Source organism: Schistocerca cancellata, chromosome 3, assembly GCF_023864275.1.
Source record: "Schistocerca cancellata isolate TAMUIC-IGC-003103 chromosome 3, iqSchCanc2.1, whole genome shotgun sequence".
Taxonomy (NCBI): Eukaryota; Metazoa; Arthropoda; class Insecta; order Orthoptera; family Acrididae; genus Schistocerca; species Schistocerca cancellata.
In genome coordinates this window covers 165684944-165702268 of record NC_064628.1, presented here as the reverse complement: position 1 = coordinate 165702268, position 17325 = coordinate 165684944, and the positions used below count along the sequence as shown (strand labels likewise).

Sequence of the window (17325 nt, the reverse complement as noted above, 5' to 3'; positions counted from 1 at the left end):
ATGTGCAGCTGTAATTGATTAATCTGCAATGTAATTCCCTGTTTAAAGACGAATCCTTTCGTCAGAGTTGTCCAGGGCCTATACATTGTTCTCCTCGGGTAGAGTTTCAACACATCTGTGTAATGAAGTTACAGAAGTGCTACACTACTTCGATCAACATATGTGTAAAAGACGCTTTCTCGATTATGAAATTAATTATGTCATGATTAAGTAGCAACCTGACTGCAAGAATCTGTGAAACGTCAGCATCTGTCTGTATGCCGACAGTTTGCACCAGAGAAAAATTATATTATCAGAATGAGATTTTCACTCTGCAGCCGAGTGTGCCCTGATATGAAACTTCCTGGTAGATTAAAACTGTGTGCCGGACCGAGACCCGAACTAGGGACCTTTGCCTTTCGCGGGCACGTGCTCTAACAACTTTTTTTATTTTTTTTAATAGCCAGCTATCCTAGTCACTTTTTTTAACAAAAATGAAAAAAAGGAAAAAGGATTTTGGAAGGTTTGTTTTTCTGCTTTTTTATTTTTATTTTATTTTTATACAAATGGATAAAAGGAAGGCCGTTCCTCTTCGGCTATATAAACAGAATAATAGGAAGTCGTCCCGTTACGACAAAGGATGCTCCGTATTATAGCCCGCTGCGAATTTTTGGATGACTGTCGTCTCATTGCTGTGTTGTTTCCGTTGTTTGTTCAATCTCATAAAAAAAGGAACTGGGAAGAGGTGCTATGGTTATCTTCTCATGTCATCGATAATCCAGCTGCGAGGCGAATTATGGAATGCGCTCCAAAGAAAATTAGAAAAATATTGCCTCTATTTAGGGTTCTTGACGATCACACAATGTCGTTCGTTGAGGTAATACCAAAAATCGGGTACTGTCTTTTCGCTATTACCGAATAGGTAGTGAACGGCGTGGCCGCTGATCCACGTCACAGAGTTCGTTTTTGCTCTTGGGAAATACATCTCATCGGGGAAAAGAAGTGATCGGGTAGTTATCCTGTCGGGAGTCGTGCGTGTGTGAGAAAAGCCAATATATGACGCACCAAACACCAAACGTCCTTTGCCGACCCGCATTCGAAACGATGTTCATCCGTGTCAATCACTTGGCATGTGGCACACTAGGGTGAATCAGCGAGGTGGATGTGATGTAGGCGGGAGTGGCAGAACTGTTTCCCATTAACAGTTACGTACCATGCAGATTGCACGTAAGTATCAAGGATGGTGGCATTCACTGCCTGCCACACAGCGCGCCACTTTGTAGTGGGGTGTTTGCTTTCAGTCACATTCGGTTTCCTGCTCGTTTGCATGGCAGCATATATCGACCTCGTCATCATCAAGCGTGTGGGTAGTAGTGCGGTGCCAATGTAGCTTAATTCAAGGAAGACTTGGCTAATGTAGAAGAAAGGTGCTGGGATGTCCGATATCATCACAGGGGGTGCGAGTGAGATTGGTCGTAAGGCTTCCAGTAAGAGACTTGTGAGGCACGTCGGACTTCGTCGCCACAGTCGCAGTTGACAGCTGACGAACAGGGTCTTTGCTCTCTTCTGAACATGACAAAGATCTAAACCCCCTCTGCTCCTCGGGAGGGTTAGGGACTCGTAACGAATCTTAAATAACATGCCCGTATTAACAAAGGATCCCAAAACCGCCAACATGCGGTGAGCCAGGGTAGGTGGTATCGGGAGTATCTGTGCAAAATGGGGGTACGTGACGCCAAATAGACGTTAGCATACTGTGTCCGTTGCAGGAGGTCTAGATGTCTAAGACGGTGGTCACTTATTCCTGCTCTCATCTGATTCAATAAACGCCTGTAGTTAAGGGCTGTTGAACGTTTCATGTCAGATGTAAATTCAATGCCAAGACAGCGGATTGTGTCACTGGTTCGTAGCGGTGCGACGCTCTCGTCGGGTAGACCTCTGCCTATAGACAGGGCGTGTGATTTGTGGAGATTTAGATGGCTCCCCGATGCCGCGCCGTAGGTCGCCACCCACGCCGGTGCAGCAGGAACGTCGTCATTACTGCGAAGAAGGAGTACCAGATCATCCGCTTAGGCAGTGCAGCAAAAAGTGTGTCCACCAAGGGACATCCCAGTCAGGCGTTGTCGGAGGCCGCAGAGGAGTCGTTCCAAGACGAGGGCGTACAATATCGCCGAAAGAGGGCAGCCTTGTCGCACCGATCGCTGGACGTGTATCAGCGACGTGAGACGGCCATTATATAACACCTTGGACGTCGCGCCGCGTAGGAGACGCATCAGTACCTTAACTATGACGTCCGGATACCCCATGTGTCGCAGTACCTCCATCAAAAATGTGTGGTCGACTCTGTCAAAGGCCTGGCTAAAGTCGAGTGAGGCCAAAACTCCTGGCAGTTGGTGAGCTTTGGCTAGCGCGATCATACCTCGATATCGGCACAGTGCAGTGCGAATATTGTGGTCACCACCTAGCGATGCCTGGTCTTGCGACACAACACATCGTACTGATCGCTTTAGGCGTGCCGCCAGAAGCCGGGTGAAAATCTTCAAGTCACTGTTGAGTAAGGTCAAGGGCCGATAGTCACTGATCCTCGATCCGCCTCGTGGTTTCTGTACGGGAACAATCAGTCCTTCTAGGAAAGCCCCAGGGATCTGCGTCGTGGGAGACATGAGATCGCGGCAAATATCAGTCCATGCTGGTGCCAGCAATTGTTGATATGTCCGGTAAAATTCCAGAGGAAGGCCATCAGGTCCCGGGGACTTATGAGCAGCCCCAGACTGTATTGCTTCAATGATTTCCTCTTCCGTTACATCCGCAGTCAAATCCGCTGCCGCTGTCGGAGAGATCGTGACATAAGTGAGTTGAGAGACTTCGGCGATAACCTCTAGGTTATGTCGATGTTCCGAGTACAGCCTAGTGTAGTGAGCATGGAGGGCGTTTCCTATGTCGCGCTGGGTATCGAGGCGTCGTCCGTCTTCCGTCGTGATAGCTTGGATCAGTGTCCTGCATCGGCGCCGTCGTTCTGCAATGACGTGGTACATGGACGGTTCCTCCTGGGTCACTCTGTCTTGAGTGCGCGCTCTGACGATCGCACCCTCAAGGTGGTAACGTGTTAATCTGATGATCTGTGCCTTGGCACGGTTGACCGTCACCTGCCATGCAGGTGAGTACGGCAGTGTGGTACATTCCCTTAAGATGCTGTAGTAAAACTCATTAGTATATCTCTTCCATGCTGCAACATCTCGGCCGTAGCCTATCAAGGTCTTCCGGAGGGCTGGTTTGGCACAGAGTAACCACCATGACAGTGTAGACCAGTAGGTGCCACGCCGGCGGCTACAAGAGTCCCACGTGTTATCTATACGGCGGCGGCATTCCTGAGAAGCTAGGTGGGCGACATTCAACTTCCAAGGACCACGGCTGTGCCATACCTTCTGGCGGCCGAGGGTAATATCGCAGATGTAGGCCTCGTGGTTAGAAAAAGCTGTGGACCAAACTTCGGCAGATCTTGTCCCCACAGTTATGGAGCGCGAGATGTAAATCCGGTCGATGCGGCTGGAGAAATGGCTGGTGTAGTCCACCAATTGAAGATTATTTATAATTGTCGCAAGTTCTGCGCAAGAAGAATGATGTGGTAACTGATCCTTAGGTGCTTGGCTACAGTTGAAGTCCCCTCCGATTATCAAGGCGTCCTGACGGCCCATAAAGAGGGGCGTGATTGTATGAGCGAAAAAGGTGGATTGTTCGTGACGCCGACCATATCCTGACGGTGCATAGATGTTAATAAGTTTGACTCCTTGGATAGTAAGAGCCATGCCTCTGGCGTCAGGGAGATACACGACGTCTTCTGCGGATATACCTTCGCGGAGGAGGATCGCCACACCACTGCCATTGGCAGACGCACGTGAGACCCAGGTCTTGTAGCCATAGGGTTCCTTGAAGTCTGCGACATACACATCTTGAAGGAGCGCAATGTCGATGTCTGCTGCGTTGAGTAGATCCTGTAGCATCGCTAGTTTATGTCGGGCACGTATGTTGTTGATGTTAATCGTTGCTAGACGGTATGTTTGGTCAGCCAGGTCGACAACTGCGTTGTTTAGGAGGCCAGGTGTGGGCGGCAGGGGCGGCCCCAAAGAGGCTGACGATACAGCCGTAGTCACAGTAGTTAGTCGGTGCTGGGTACAGCCGAAGGAGCATCTCTGCCTTCGGCACCCTCCTGTGGCTCATCCACGACATCATCCGCCCAAGAATCAGATGCAGCGATTGGTAACTGTTGATTAGTGCTGTCAGTAGAGCGCTTGCGCGCATGTTCAGTAGCAGAAGTGATGTTGTCAGACCGAGGCTCAGAAATTGTATCCGCCGTAGCATCGTGATGGGAAGGGTGAGTTGTGGTGGTAGAGTCCTGAGTGTCGTCCGACGCCGGATGTTCGTCCGGGTCACACATCCGAAGCAGGCAATCATCGGGTGGCGTATGGCGCCGTTTCTTGCGTTTTCGAGGAGACCGTTGTTTGCGGACATGTTGTTCTGTGTCAGAGTGCGGGCGACAATCATCTGATGCGGTCTCCATTGGTAGGAAGGCAGAGCTCGGGACAATTTCCGTTTCTACTTCCATCTTCTCTTTAAAGTTCGTCTTAGTGGCACGATTGATCTTTGTCTTGAGGCAAGTCTGCCGATGTCGTAGAGGGTGATATGCTGTCCGCCACACTGTCATCGACCATTAACTGCAATATGGTGTTACGACCCTGGGCAGGAACAGCTGTTGCGGTTGCAGCCGCTGCATACGTGATGGGGAGTGAAGTAGGCGACGCCGGGGACGGAACTTCACCAACCGGTGTCTGAGTCAGTCGGCGTCGAATGCAGGCCGATCGGACATGTTCTTCCTGGCCACAGCCGGCGCAAGTACGTGGTTGTCCGCCAATTACTAAATAGGATGGCACATGCTTCGTCAGTTCAATCTTAATTTGTCGCACTCCGTTTGAGACGGGGTACGTCTCAAAGGTTTGCCATTTTTCAGCCAAGTGGCTTAGCACGTTGCCGTGCGGTTTGAAATTTGTCATCACAACATCTGGCGGGACTTCGAATGGCAGCTCGAAGACCCTCAGAGTGCGAAGGCCTAATCCAGCGTGGTCGATCGTGACAGTTCCTATGTGACCATCAGGATGCTTAAATTTAAGTCCATTAAATTTACGTCCATGAGTGTGTCGGCACACAACATCAGTGCACACCTTTTCATTGATCAGTTTTATGTAGACGACACTTTGTGTTATAGAAAAGTGGATCCCAATGATGTCTTGAGATGCAATATGAAGTTCTTCGCGGATGAAACGTTCAATGTCAAGTGCTCGAGGTCTTACGTAATCCGCTTAAAATGTGATCTTAATTGTGGACTTGCGGTACGAGTGCGCCATGGCACTACCGAGACACGGACGCGTGACACTAGCCGCAGCGGAAGGTAAACAGTAAACACTCGCGCGCGCGGAACGCTAACAGGGGGACACAGGCACGACGACCTTGCCCACCGCTGCTAACAGCGGACTGAATCTCATTTTGTTCGTTGCATCTGCTCGGGGCGGACGTTGTAAGACATCCGTTTAAGTTCGTTGTTGATCCATTAAATCAGTTTTTTTTTATTACAGAGGGTAGCTAACCCTCTGACCGAACCCGCTGAGCTACCGTGCCGGCGCCAACTGAGCCACCAAAGCACGACTCAAGCCCCGTCCTCTCAGCTTTACTTCTGCCAGTACCTCGTCTCCTACCTTTCAAACTTTACAGAAGCTCTCCTGTGAACCTTGCAAAACTAGCACTCCTGAAAGAAAGGATATTGGGGAGACATGGCTTAGCCACAGCCTGTGGGATGTTTCCAGAATGAGATTTTCACTCTGCAGCGGCAACATCCCCCAGGCTGTGGCTAAGCCATGTCTCTGCAATATCCTTTCTTTCAGGAGTGCTAGTTCTGCGAGGTTCGCAGGAGAGCTTCTGTAAAGTTTGGAAGGTGGGAGACGAGGTACTGGCAGAAGTACAGCTGTGTGGACGGGGCGTGAGTCGTGCTTGGGTAGCTCAGTTGGTAGAGCACTTGCCCGCGAAAGGCAAACGTCCCGAGTTCGAGTCTCGGTCCGGCACACAGGTTTAATCTGCCAGGAAGTTTCAAATTATATTATGTTTCCAGCTTGCAAAAAATTATTAAACAAGCTGAAAATTTGTTTTGTTTGTGATTTATATTGCTGTGAAATGTGAAATATTAAACCAAGTCGTACGTAGTGCGACTGCACTTCCATTTAAATGTAGCTCGTTCACAGTTTCGCGTTTCGCTCTTCCCACGGTCAAAGTGCCGTGCCGATGGGGGAAGTGCGCAGCTAGGCCGAGCCCTATGGCACTCGCGCCAGGGCATGGCTCAAGAGTGGAATTCTTGGTCACTCCTGCAGTAAATCTTATAAAATAGCTGTAAACCCAAGGGCAAACTCCGCGCTAGTCTCTTAATGGTTCAGTATCCGTTATAAAGTTTCTCCCATTACCATTACCTGATTTTCCATTACAACATTCTGTTTCCCCCCTTTTTTACGTTTTTTAAGTGCAATAAAGAATTAGTAATCATTAATTCCACACATGTTTAGTTCTTCAGCACAGCTACTCTATACGACATGTACATGACTTACGTTTCCATTGGTGAGGTAGCCGACGGCGTATGGGGCAAGGATGCCAGCGATGTTGGCGAACGTGTTCGAGAAGCCGTACAGCGATCCGGAGAAGCTAGGCGCCAGCGCCAGCAAGTTGGAGCCGTTTCCGGCGTACTGCGCGCCCAGGCACAGCCCGTTGAGCGACAGCAGCGCCACGGCCACCGTGCGGTCGCAGCCGGCGCGAGGCAGCAGCAGCAGCGTCAACGCCGCTCCGGCGCCCGCTGCGGACACGCGTGGGCAGCGTCATGCCAGGGCCAGGGCTGAGGCTTCAGAAATGGTTCAAATGGCTCTGAGCGTCATCAGTCCCCTAGAACGTAGAACTACTTAAACCTAACTAACCTAACGACATCACACACAGGCATGCCCGAGGCAGGATTCGAACCTGCGACCGTAACGGTCGCGCGGTTCCAGACTGAAGCGCCTACAACCGCTCGGCCACAGTGGCCGGCGCTCAGGCTTCAACAAGTATTTTAGGGCGTACGTGAAAGACCGAATCCAAATATTTCGGCCTGCTTCGTCTTTCGGTCTAACGCCTTCACCACAAAAAACAGCTCTACATCGTAACATTGTGTGCATAAATGACTAATACAACAACTGACGTGTGTTTGAGATGCTGTCACGAATCGTCACAAGTGCCGCTACGGTCGCTGCAGTTATCTCGTCCTGTGTGTCAGCACCGTCCAGGGGGCAACGGGGAAGGCCCCCTGAGTATGGAACACAGAACATTGTGCAGCAGCTAATAGTACGCACTTGAAGAGTTGCCTCGGTGGCACGTTGATGGCGGGAAAAGCGAGTGTACAGCCCCAAGTGTGGCAGTACTACCTCACCATAACTTTATTGTACTTGGCCTGGCGTGACTGTTATAGGGAACAGGCGGTGATGTTACAGTACACAAACACAGTGGTGATTAAGGATATCGCATTAGATTATGAATGCTTTCAGGACACCTGTGCGCGTACTATCAAATGGTTCAGCATGTCCTCACGAAATATCATGCTAACAACTCACGATAAGGCGACCGAAGTGCCCTCAGCGTCATCTGAAATTGTATTATGGTCAACTGCTACAGGACGTCCCCTGCTACTTTGGCGTCCAGCAGTCTGCTCCTTGCTGTCCCAAGGGAGCATGAATTGGGCTTGCTTCTTCAGTTGGATGTGTGTGTTTTACATGTAGCGCTTAAGTGGTGTAGAGTAAGGTGTTGTTAAGTCTCCCCGCTGTATGACCCATATTGTACTTATAGGAAAGGGCAGATGCTAGTACTGTATGGCACAAATGGGCCATTACAATGTGTGATGTTCTACTATATGATAATTGCACTGCTGTTAACTGATTCGTCAGTGATGGATCAAATCTGCCACTGGGTAAACAAGCTAAGCTTATTTCAGTCTCTTCACACAGGCAGTATTCAGGGACCGAATTGTTTGAGAAGTGATGATCGTGAATATGAGTTATAAAATTGTTTGTAGATAAATTACTCTCATTCATAACGCTGACTTTTTGTTATTCTGTAAATAGGTAGGAAGCGTATGCACTATTAATGCGGTCAATTTTCAGATGTTCCATTAAGTTTCGGGTGCGCAGCTGCAAGAATTCTCCTTCTTCTTCTAACATTTCGGCTGTATAACGTTCAGCCATCTTCAGAGTGAGCCGCAAGACTGCAGCTCCAGTGCTCACTTCGTCCCTTTATACTCGTGTACCGCGCAACTGTGCATGCGGTCAGAATTTTCATATGTATTTTCTGTCTCTTGTACAGTGTAATTTTATGTAGACCTCTGGTTCCCTTTGTCTTGAGCTTATTGTGAATCTGTGTAATCTGGATTGTTTTTGTTCCATGGATTTGTCCAATGCAAATTAATTGCCCCATTTTCAATACTATAGTTAATATCCCTTTTAACTTCTGGGGCTTGTTGCATCACCTTACTAATTATTCTGTTAACCATTTTTGCATTCTGTCTTCACTGAGCAAGCCTCGATCTGTTACCAAATATTTGTTTTTATTGCCTTTCTCGTGAGTAACTCAACATTTTTATCAAAGTTTTGCATTTATTGTAAAATGAAAATTCATACATGTTTGTGAATTAAATATTAAAGTTTATATTTGCTCATAAGTGAACCTAGCCCTACTATAACCCTGTCCCACTACGCGACGCTGGCCTCATGAAACAGTTGCGTGAGTCTGTTCCGCGACGTGGCTGCCTCGCCCTTTCATTTACATAAGCCAGCCGGCCCCGCCGCCGGAGCCGCTAACGCACACCTGTGCGGTGGCGCTCGACTTGGAAGCGAGCCAGTTAGAATCCTCGCTCTGGATGAAATTCTCACTGCCAGTATTCGGTCGGCAGGGGGAGGAATGGTGGTGGTGTAAATTTTTCTGATCAGCAGTCGCTGCACCAAGGCCCTGGAATAAATTACAAAACTCTCCGCAGTACCTCATGAAATCTGGACATATGACACTGCTGACGGTGATCCATCTGTGAAATGGGCACTTTAAATTCTTTTGACGCCCTCGGAGTTCTTTGAAAAAATAGACTAATGGCCATCAACCAATTTCACCCTATCCCATGTCTCACCATAATCATCATCATCATACAACCCTAAAATTACACTATAAAGCATGTGTTACACTCATCTATACTCCGCGAAACAAATGAATACTACCCAGTTACACCAAGTTACGGCGGCGAACTCTGTGCCCATGTTCGAAAATTCGTAGAAAGTGCGTTGTCAACCGACAATATGTCACAGAAATCAGCGTATTCACCTCGCCAACAAGTACAAGAAAATACTATATAAAAGCCGCAATTTACACACAAAAAAACGTGATGTAGACTCATTTCCCTTCGTAAATGCATACTAAACAGAAAAATAAAAATTACGTTTCGCTGTTTACATACGACATGTTCATTGTGTAGCAGACTAGCTACCAACATAAATACCCAATAGCTTAAAGTAAAGTATGTAAACTGATGCATACATCACTCTTTTGTCAATTAAGCCACAACTATAACTTTAGACGTATATCAGCTGTGAGCTGTGAACAAATGATGTTTAATATTTTACAGCAATTATTCATTCACTGTTACAAATATTTTGTACCAAAAGTTCTCTAAATGTTAATACGTAACAACAATTTTACAATAAAAAAATAAAATGACCCACTGAAGATAGCACAAAAAGTGCTGAAACATGTCTGGGAAATACGAAACTAAAAAGTGTCTTGCATAAGGCGGAATTCCTCGTCCCAAAATTTAGAAAGTTCGACAACAGACTGAAACTACCTTGTGTGATTTACGGTGATACAGATTGCGTTCCAGAACCAGCTGCTACTTGCAGTCTTTGTAGTGACTCCGGTTAGCATTTCGATCAGGTACGTGTGCATACACATTTCAGCATTGTCTTCTACATACAATGTAGCGATTGCAGGAAATGGTTGACTGAACTACTGTATGCGATCGCTGAGACTGTAAATAGGTTTTTATTACAAAACTGGAAGTGTGCACTAAGGAAAAATTAGCGTTTCGCTGGGCTGAGATTTGTTAGATTTGCGGTGGAGCGTTTATAGGAGCTGACGTAAAACCAGAGATTACTGTCATATCCCTGGCACTTACAGGGGTGTTGCTCATACTGTCTGCAATACGAACTACATGTCTTCTGTACAGTCCCTGTCGTGTTCTACAGTCTTCGCAATTACGACAGACGTTTCTTGATCACGAACCTACGTGAACAAAACGACTGTACGTCAGAGTAAAGAAGAAGTTAAGGAAAACGATGGTCGTATTTCGCTGGTTCCGTATAGCATGGAAAAATATAAATCATTTACACACAGTACTTCAATAATGCACCAAGAGAGGAGATGTAGTATAAATTTCAGATTTCTGGATTCACTAAATTTTCTGATGTGTTCCCATGAAAAGTGTGAGTCTCAACCGAAATACAATGACCTCAAGACTGACAATCATGAGTTTAATTTAGTTAACCAAACAGATATTTTTCCACACCTATGTGTGACCAATGAATCGTTTCTACTGCATGATCATTTACCTCGAAATTTAAATTTTGAAATTTTGTTAACAGGCACAACAATAGCGAAACTGAGTAGCATAGAACTTGCCGTGTGTGATAAGCATTCAATTATAAGACACGAGAAGAGTATTCAGATTTACATTTGTTCGAGTAGAAACTGACGTTCTATTGTTTGCCAACGTTTTTAAAAACTTTCATAGTCTATGTCTTAAATCATATGAAATGGATCCTGCCCATTGCATTACCTCGTCTGGCTTGCCTCTGCTAAAAATTACTGGAGAGAAGATATTAAACAAGTCCAGTTTGTTGAAAGAGGTGTTGGAGACGGTACTGTCCATTGTTCTTGCAGTCATGCAGTTGCTAACAATGGATTCACGGTCGTTTATGATGACAAAAATGAAGGATCTTACATCATATATCTTGATGTGAATAGCCTGTAGCTGAGTGATGATACAATATTTCTCACTGTCCAGTTTCATTGACTTCCTCCAGAGAGTGTAAAAATGTTGTCGCGCAATATGTATCAAATGATCTGAACACAGGTTACGTATTAGAAATAGATCCTGAATAGCTTGAAGGTATTGACGATTTACATTCGGATTTGTCCATTTCACCACTATCAGGGACTAAGAAACCAAAGAAATTGCCCTCAACCTTGCATGATTCGTAAAACTACATCATTCATTACATAAATCTGAAATAATATTTTCAAAATAAATTGGTTTTAAACAAAGATTCGCCTAATATTTTCTTTTGCGGATCTCCCTGGGTAGAGCAGTATATTAAGTTTATCGCACAAAACTGTATGAATTCAAACAGAAAGTTTGAGAAGAACTTTTTCAATGATAGTAAGCTTGGATAAACTATGTAAAATGTGCCACAGATGCGTCATAAAAACTAGTAACATCGTACAATGTCACATTTGGAACAGCTGCCAAACCAAATTTTCGAAGGGCGATACTTTTAACTATGATTTAGTTGTCATTGAGCAGGCTAAATGTGGTCTTCGATGAACCTATATAGTGTCCCTTTTGAAATATTTAAGCCGATATATTTGAAGTAAATAATAAAAGGACTCTGAATAATATTATATGGACATAAACGACAAATTAATTATGAAAATGTATTAAATTAGCTTCAAAGAAAGACTATATCGATTGCAGTGTAATAAAAACACATTATTAATATTAGATGTGATCGTAGTCCATAATGTTCCCGAAACTAACATTATTCTCTTTGTCATTATATATAAGAGAAAAAAGATATTTAAAATCATTTCGAGTCGGATCTTTTCTTTTGCTGTATGTAAGGTACGTCTGCTATTGTAAAGTGGTAGCTTTTGTTCAGTTTGTTCTCGTACGTAGCAAATAACTCAAGTGTGTATTCTGTGCTTAGTGAAAATATATTTACAAAAAGTGTTCGCAGTGTGTTATTTAAAGAAACCATGCAAACAATTCTTCCTGGATTAATAATTGTAAGAAGTTATTTAGCATTTTTTCAGTCTCTGCGAAGCGAGCAGCGGTGATCTTTGACTGGCTACAATTGGCCGCCATTACGCGGAGTATTTAATTATTTTTTTTATTTTTTATTTTTTTTTTGTGTAACATATCACCACAGCCGGAGCAGAAAGAATCATTTCAAGTTATTCAATTAACTAAAGTGAAAAGCTTGACTAATTATATTTCGTCAAAAAAATGCATGCTTTCAAACATACGATTTTTTCTATGTCAGTGAACTTAACAGTTCGCCGAAAGCATTTGAAATAATTTGTAGGGAGCCTGGTGCTCATTTGAAACATAATTTAATATTTATCTTTGGCCACCTACATATGTATCACCACTTTCTTGTATTTCACTTAATGATAATAATAATAATAATAATAATAATAATAATAATAATTAATAACCTCAGAAAGGAAGGAATAATATACCCATTGCAGCTGGAATGCCATTTTTTATATTTTCATATTTTCAGGACAGTTCCTTTCGATTTCTACTTAGGATATATATTTCAAAAATTCCAGCCAAATTATATAGAACTGTGCTACCATATACGGATAGACATACACTGATAAACCAAAACGTTATGGGCACTGCCCGATGCGTCATTGGATGTCACCTGATGGTGTTGCGAAAACGTGACACGGTAAGGAATGTACCGGGTGATAAAAAAGTCAGTATAAATTTGAAAACATAATAAACCACGGAATAATGTAGATAGAGAGGTAAAAATTGACACACATGCTTGGAATGAGATGGAGTTTTATTAGAACAAAAAAAAACAAAGTTCTCGAAATGTCCGACAGATGGCGCTGGACAGCAAAACGTCAGTGACTGCGCATGCTAATCATGTATAAAAGGAGCTGGAATGAGAGAGAGAATCAGATGCGCCAGCAGTCGCAGCATGTTGACGTTACCTAAAACGGCGCTTTTAGTGAAGCTGTATAATCAGAATGAGGAATGTGCTAGTACAGCGTTACGATCCTATTGACATAGGAAGGGGATTCGAACGGGTAAAGGTCCGTTCGAAGTTGGAAGCCACGGGTTGTTTAGACGATAGACCCCGTAGTGCCGACCGAGCACAAGGCTTAATGTTGCTGAGACAGTTCAGGAAGAAATGGAGACTAGCAGGTTCGTCTATACACGGGGAAGTCAGCGCTCGTGCAGTCGCACGTCGCACCGGCATTCCATACACTACTGTTTGGTTGGCACTTAGGCGTACCATCCGATGCTATCCGTACAAAATCCATCGGCATCATGAACTGTTACCTGGCGATTTACTGAAGCGGAGGGCATTTGCGGCGTAGGCGTTTCAAAAGATGGCGGAAGATGACGATTGGTTGAGTAACTTGTTGTGGACCGACGAAGCTCATTTCACGCTCCGAGGGTCTGTCAACGCCAACCACTGCAGAATTTGGGCTACCGAAAATCCTAGAACTGTCCTGGAAACTCCATTGCACGACGAGAAAGTCACTGTATGGGTTGGATTTACATCTACCGTTATCGGGCCTCTTTTCTTCGAGGAAATACGTGATTCTGGTTTTGTAACTGCTACCGTGACGGGTGAAAGGTACGTCGATATGTTACAGAATCGCATCATCCCCAGCCTGGTTGATAAACACCTGCTGGAACGTACGATGTTTATGCAGGATGGCGCTCCACACCATATTGCAAGACGCATGAAAGATCTCTTGAGCGCGTCGTTTGGTGATGATCGTGTGCTCAGCCGCTACTTTCGTCATGCTTGGCCTCCCAGGTCCCCAGACCTCAGTCCGTGCTGTTATTGGCTTTGGGGTTACCTTAAGTCGCAAGTGTATCGTGATCGACCGACATCTCTAGGGATGCTGAAAGACAACATCCGACGCCAATGCCTCACAATAACTCCGGACTGCTTTACAGTGCTGTTCACAACATTATTCCTCGACTACAGCTATTGTTGAGGAATGATGGTGAACATATTGAGCATTTCCTGTAAAGAATATCATATTTGCTTTGTCTTACTTTGTTATGCTAATTATTGCTATTCTGATCAGATGCAGCGCCATCTGTCGGACAATTTATGAACTTTTGTATTTTTTTTTTGTTTCTAATAAAACCCCATGTCATTCCAAGCATGTGTGTCAATTAGTACCTCTCTATCTACATTATTCCGTGATTTATTCAGTTTTCCAATTTATACTGACTTTTTGGTCACCCAGTATATAAATGTATAAAAGAGTGACGGGGAATAATTCTAACCACAACACGGGCCGCAAATGGGGAAATCTACTGACATAGCGACTTTCAAGACATTTTGACTGTTTCACGATAACATTATGCTGATTGTACATTTTCTTTTCATGAATGCTGTGGTTATCCTGTGGAAGAAGAGGAAACTTAGTAAGAGGCAATGTCACTTTGGAAGCTAGATTGATGTTTGCATGAAAATGTTTTGTAACAGACACGCAACTGGTTCTTCTAGCGTGGCAGTCTCGTTGTGACGAGCTCAGGTGTTTCCATTTCCGTGGCTCTCGTGGCATTCTTGATCACTGTTCACAAATTTTCACTAACGTAACAATAACTTGGAAACACGATCACAAGAACAAATCTCTAATGCAGTGGACAAGATGGTGGTCAAAATCAGTCCAGCTTCCAAAGTGACAACACCTCTTACAAAGTTTCCTCTTCTTCCACAGGATAACCACAGCATTTATGAAAAGACTATGTAACATCAGAATAAGCTTATCGTGAAATAGTTTTTCTAATGCCATTTAGCCAGAAGATGAGGTATTCCCTTGAAACATGTAGCAAAATAAATAAATAAATAATACAATAGTAACAAAGTTTGTGACTGGTAGCGGTAATTTAAATAAGCTTTACATATAAGCGACTTTGACGAAGATGATATTATTATTACCCAGAGCCTGTGAACGAGTATCTCAAAAACACCGTAGCTGGTCGATTGCTCACGTACTGCTGTAGTGAGCACCTAAGGAAAGTGATAGAACGGCAGTGAAACTGCCTCAGGGCGATAAGTGGTTGGACGTCCAAAAGCATTCATCGTACACTATTCAAAATGGGGTTCCGTAGCAGACGATCCCTACATCTACATCTACATCTACATCCATACTCCGCAAGCCACCTGACGGTGTGTGGCGGAGGGTACCTTCAGTACCTCTATCGGTTCTCCCTTCTATTCCAGTCTCGTATTGTTCGTAAAAAGAAGGATTGTCGGTATGCCTCTGTGTGGGCTCTAATCTCTCTGATTTTATCCTCATGGTCTCTTCGTGAGATATAGGTAGGAGGGAGCAATATACTGCTTGACTCTTCGGTGAAGGTATGTTCTCGAAACTTCAATAAAAGCCCGTACCGAGCTACTGAGCGTCTCTCCTGCAGAGTCTTCCACTGGAGTTTATCTATCATCTCCGTAACGCTTTCGCGATTACTAAATGATCCTGTAACGAAGCGCGCTGCTCTCAGTTGGATCTTCTCTATGTCTTGTATCAACCCTATCTGGTACGTATCCCACACTGCTGAGCAGTATTCAAGCAGTGGGCGAACAAGCGTACTGTAACCTACTTCCTTTGTTTTCGGATTGCATTTCCTTAGGATTCTTCCAATGAATCTCAGTCTGGCATCTGCTTTACCGACGATCAACATTATATGATCATTCCATTTTAAATCACTCCTAATGCGTACTCCCAGATAATTTATGGTATTAACTGCTTCCAGTTGCTGACCTGCTATTTTGTAGCTAAATGATAAAGGATCTATCTTTCTGTATATTCGCAGCACATTACACTTGTCTACATTGAGATTCAATTGCCATTCCCTGCACCATGCGTCAATTCGCTGCAGATCCTCCTGCATTTCAGTACAATTTTCCATTGTTACAACCTCTCGGTACACCACAGCATCATCTGCAAAAAGCCTCAGTGAACTTCCGATGTCATCCACCAGGTCATTTATGTATATTGTGAATAGCAACGGTCCTATGACACTCCCCTGCGGCACACCTGAAATCACTCTTACTTCGGAAGACTTCTCTCCATTGAGAATAACATGCTGCGTCCTGTTATCTAGGAACTCCTCAATCCAATCACACAATTGGTCTGATAGTCCATATGCTCTTACTTTGTTCATTAAACGACTGTGGGGAACTGTATCGAACGCCTTGCGGAAGTCAAGAAACACGGCATCTACCTGTGAACCCGTGTCTATGGCCCTCTGAGTCTCGTGGACGAATAGCGCGAGCATGTGCACATGTTGGCCCTATGACATCGTCAATTACGATTGCAATGGCCACGGGGTCATCGTGATTGGACCATGGATCAATGCAAACGTATCGCCTCGCTGGATGAATAACGGTTTCACTACATCAGGTCAACGGCCGTCTCCACAAATTTCGTCATCCAAGCGAACCGCGGTTCCAAATGTGTACCGCGCCAAAGACGCAGGCCGGTGGGAGCGGTATTATGCTTTAGACATTCTGCCGAACTCGCATGGGACCTGATGTAGTAATCGATGACACGCTGAAAACTGTGGACCACCTACAGCCCTTCATGTTGATACCTTCCCCTCCAGCGATGTCGCCTTCCCGCAGTATAATTGTCCGTGTCTCAAAGCCAGAAGCGTGGTACAGTGTTTTAGGAGAATGATAGTGTACTGAAGTTGATGTCTTGGCCTCTAAATTCTCTTGGTGTGAATCCAATGGAACCCTTCTTGATTCCCTTAGTCAGGCGCCATCACCGCGTACACAAATCAGCGTTCTGCTGTTTAAGGAAACTGTATGACTTGTGCTTGGACATCTCGTGTGACGTATCTCCACAAATCTTCAAACAAACTGGCGAATCCACGACAGCACAATCAATAACGCACTGCGCTTCAAAGATGGACCAGCAAGTTACTAAGCAGATGGTCACAAACTTTTGGCTCGTCAGTGCAGATATCACATTACAACTTCGAATTTCTACGAGGATCTCAGGCACTATGTGGTTAGTATCTCCGCCAGTACACATGGAGAAGTGTGGCATTGTCAGAGCCTCTGTCGCTGGTGTATAAACTGTCGGAGAACGTACGCTGATTTCAGTTATCTACAATCAGCCCCTCACCTTTCGCTATACTCGGTTTTCCACGTGGTTTTGACGATTGCGACGCTCGAGTTTGCGTTTGTGTTTGTGCTT

General features: G+C 44.9%; 1 protein-coding gene across 1 annotated transcript in view; it reads right to left on the bottom strand.

Annotated features, from left to right (window-relative positions):
* LOC126176631 (putative inorganic phosphate cotransporter) overlaps positions 1-17325 on the bottom strand; it is a 154753-nt gene that overhangs the window by 31238 nt on the left and 106190 nt on the right. Inside the window, exon 8 of the mRNA XM_049923790.1 lies at positions 6624-6865. Coding sequence (XP_049779747.1) covers positions 6624-6865 — 242 coding nt within the window. The remainder of the gene's footprint in view (positions 1-6623; positions 6866-17325) is intronic.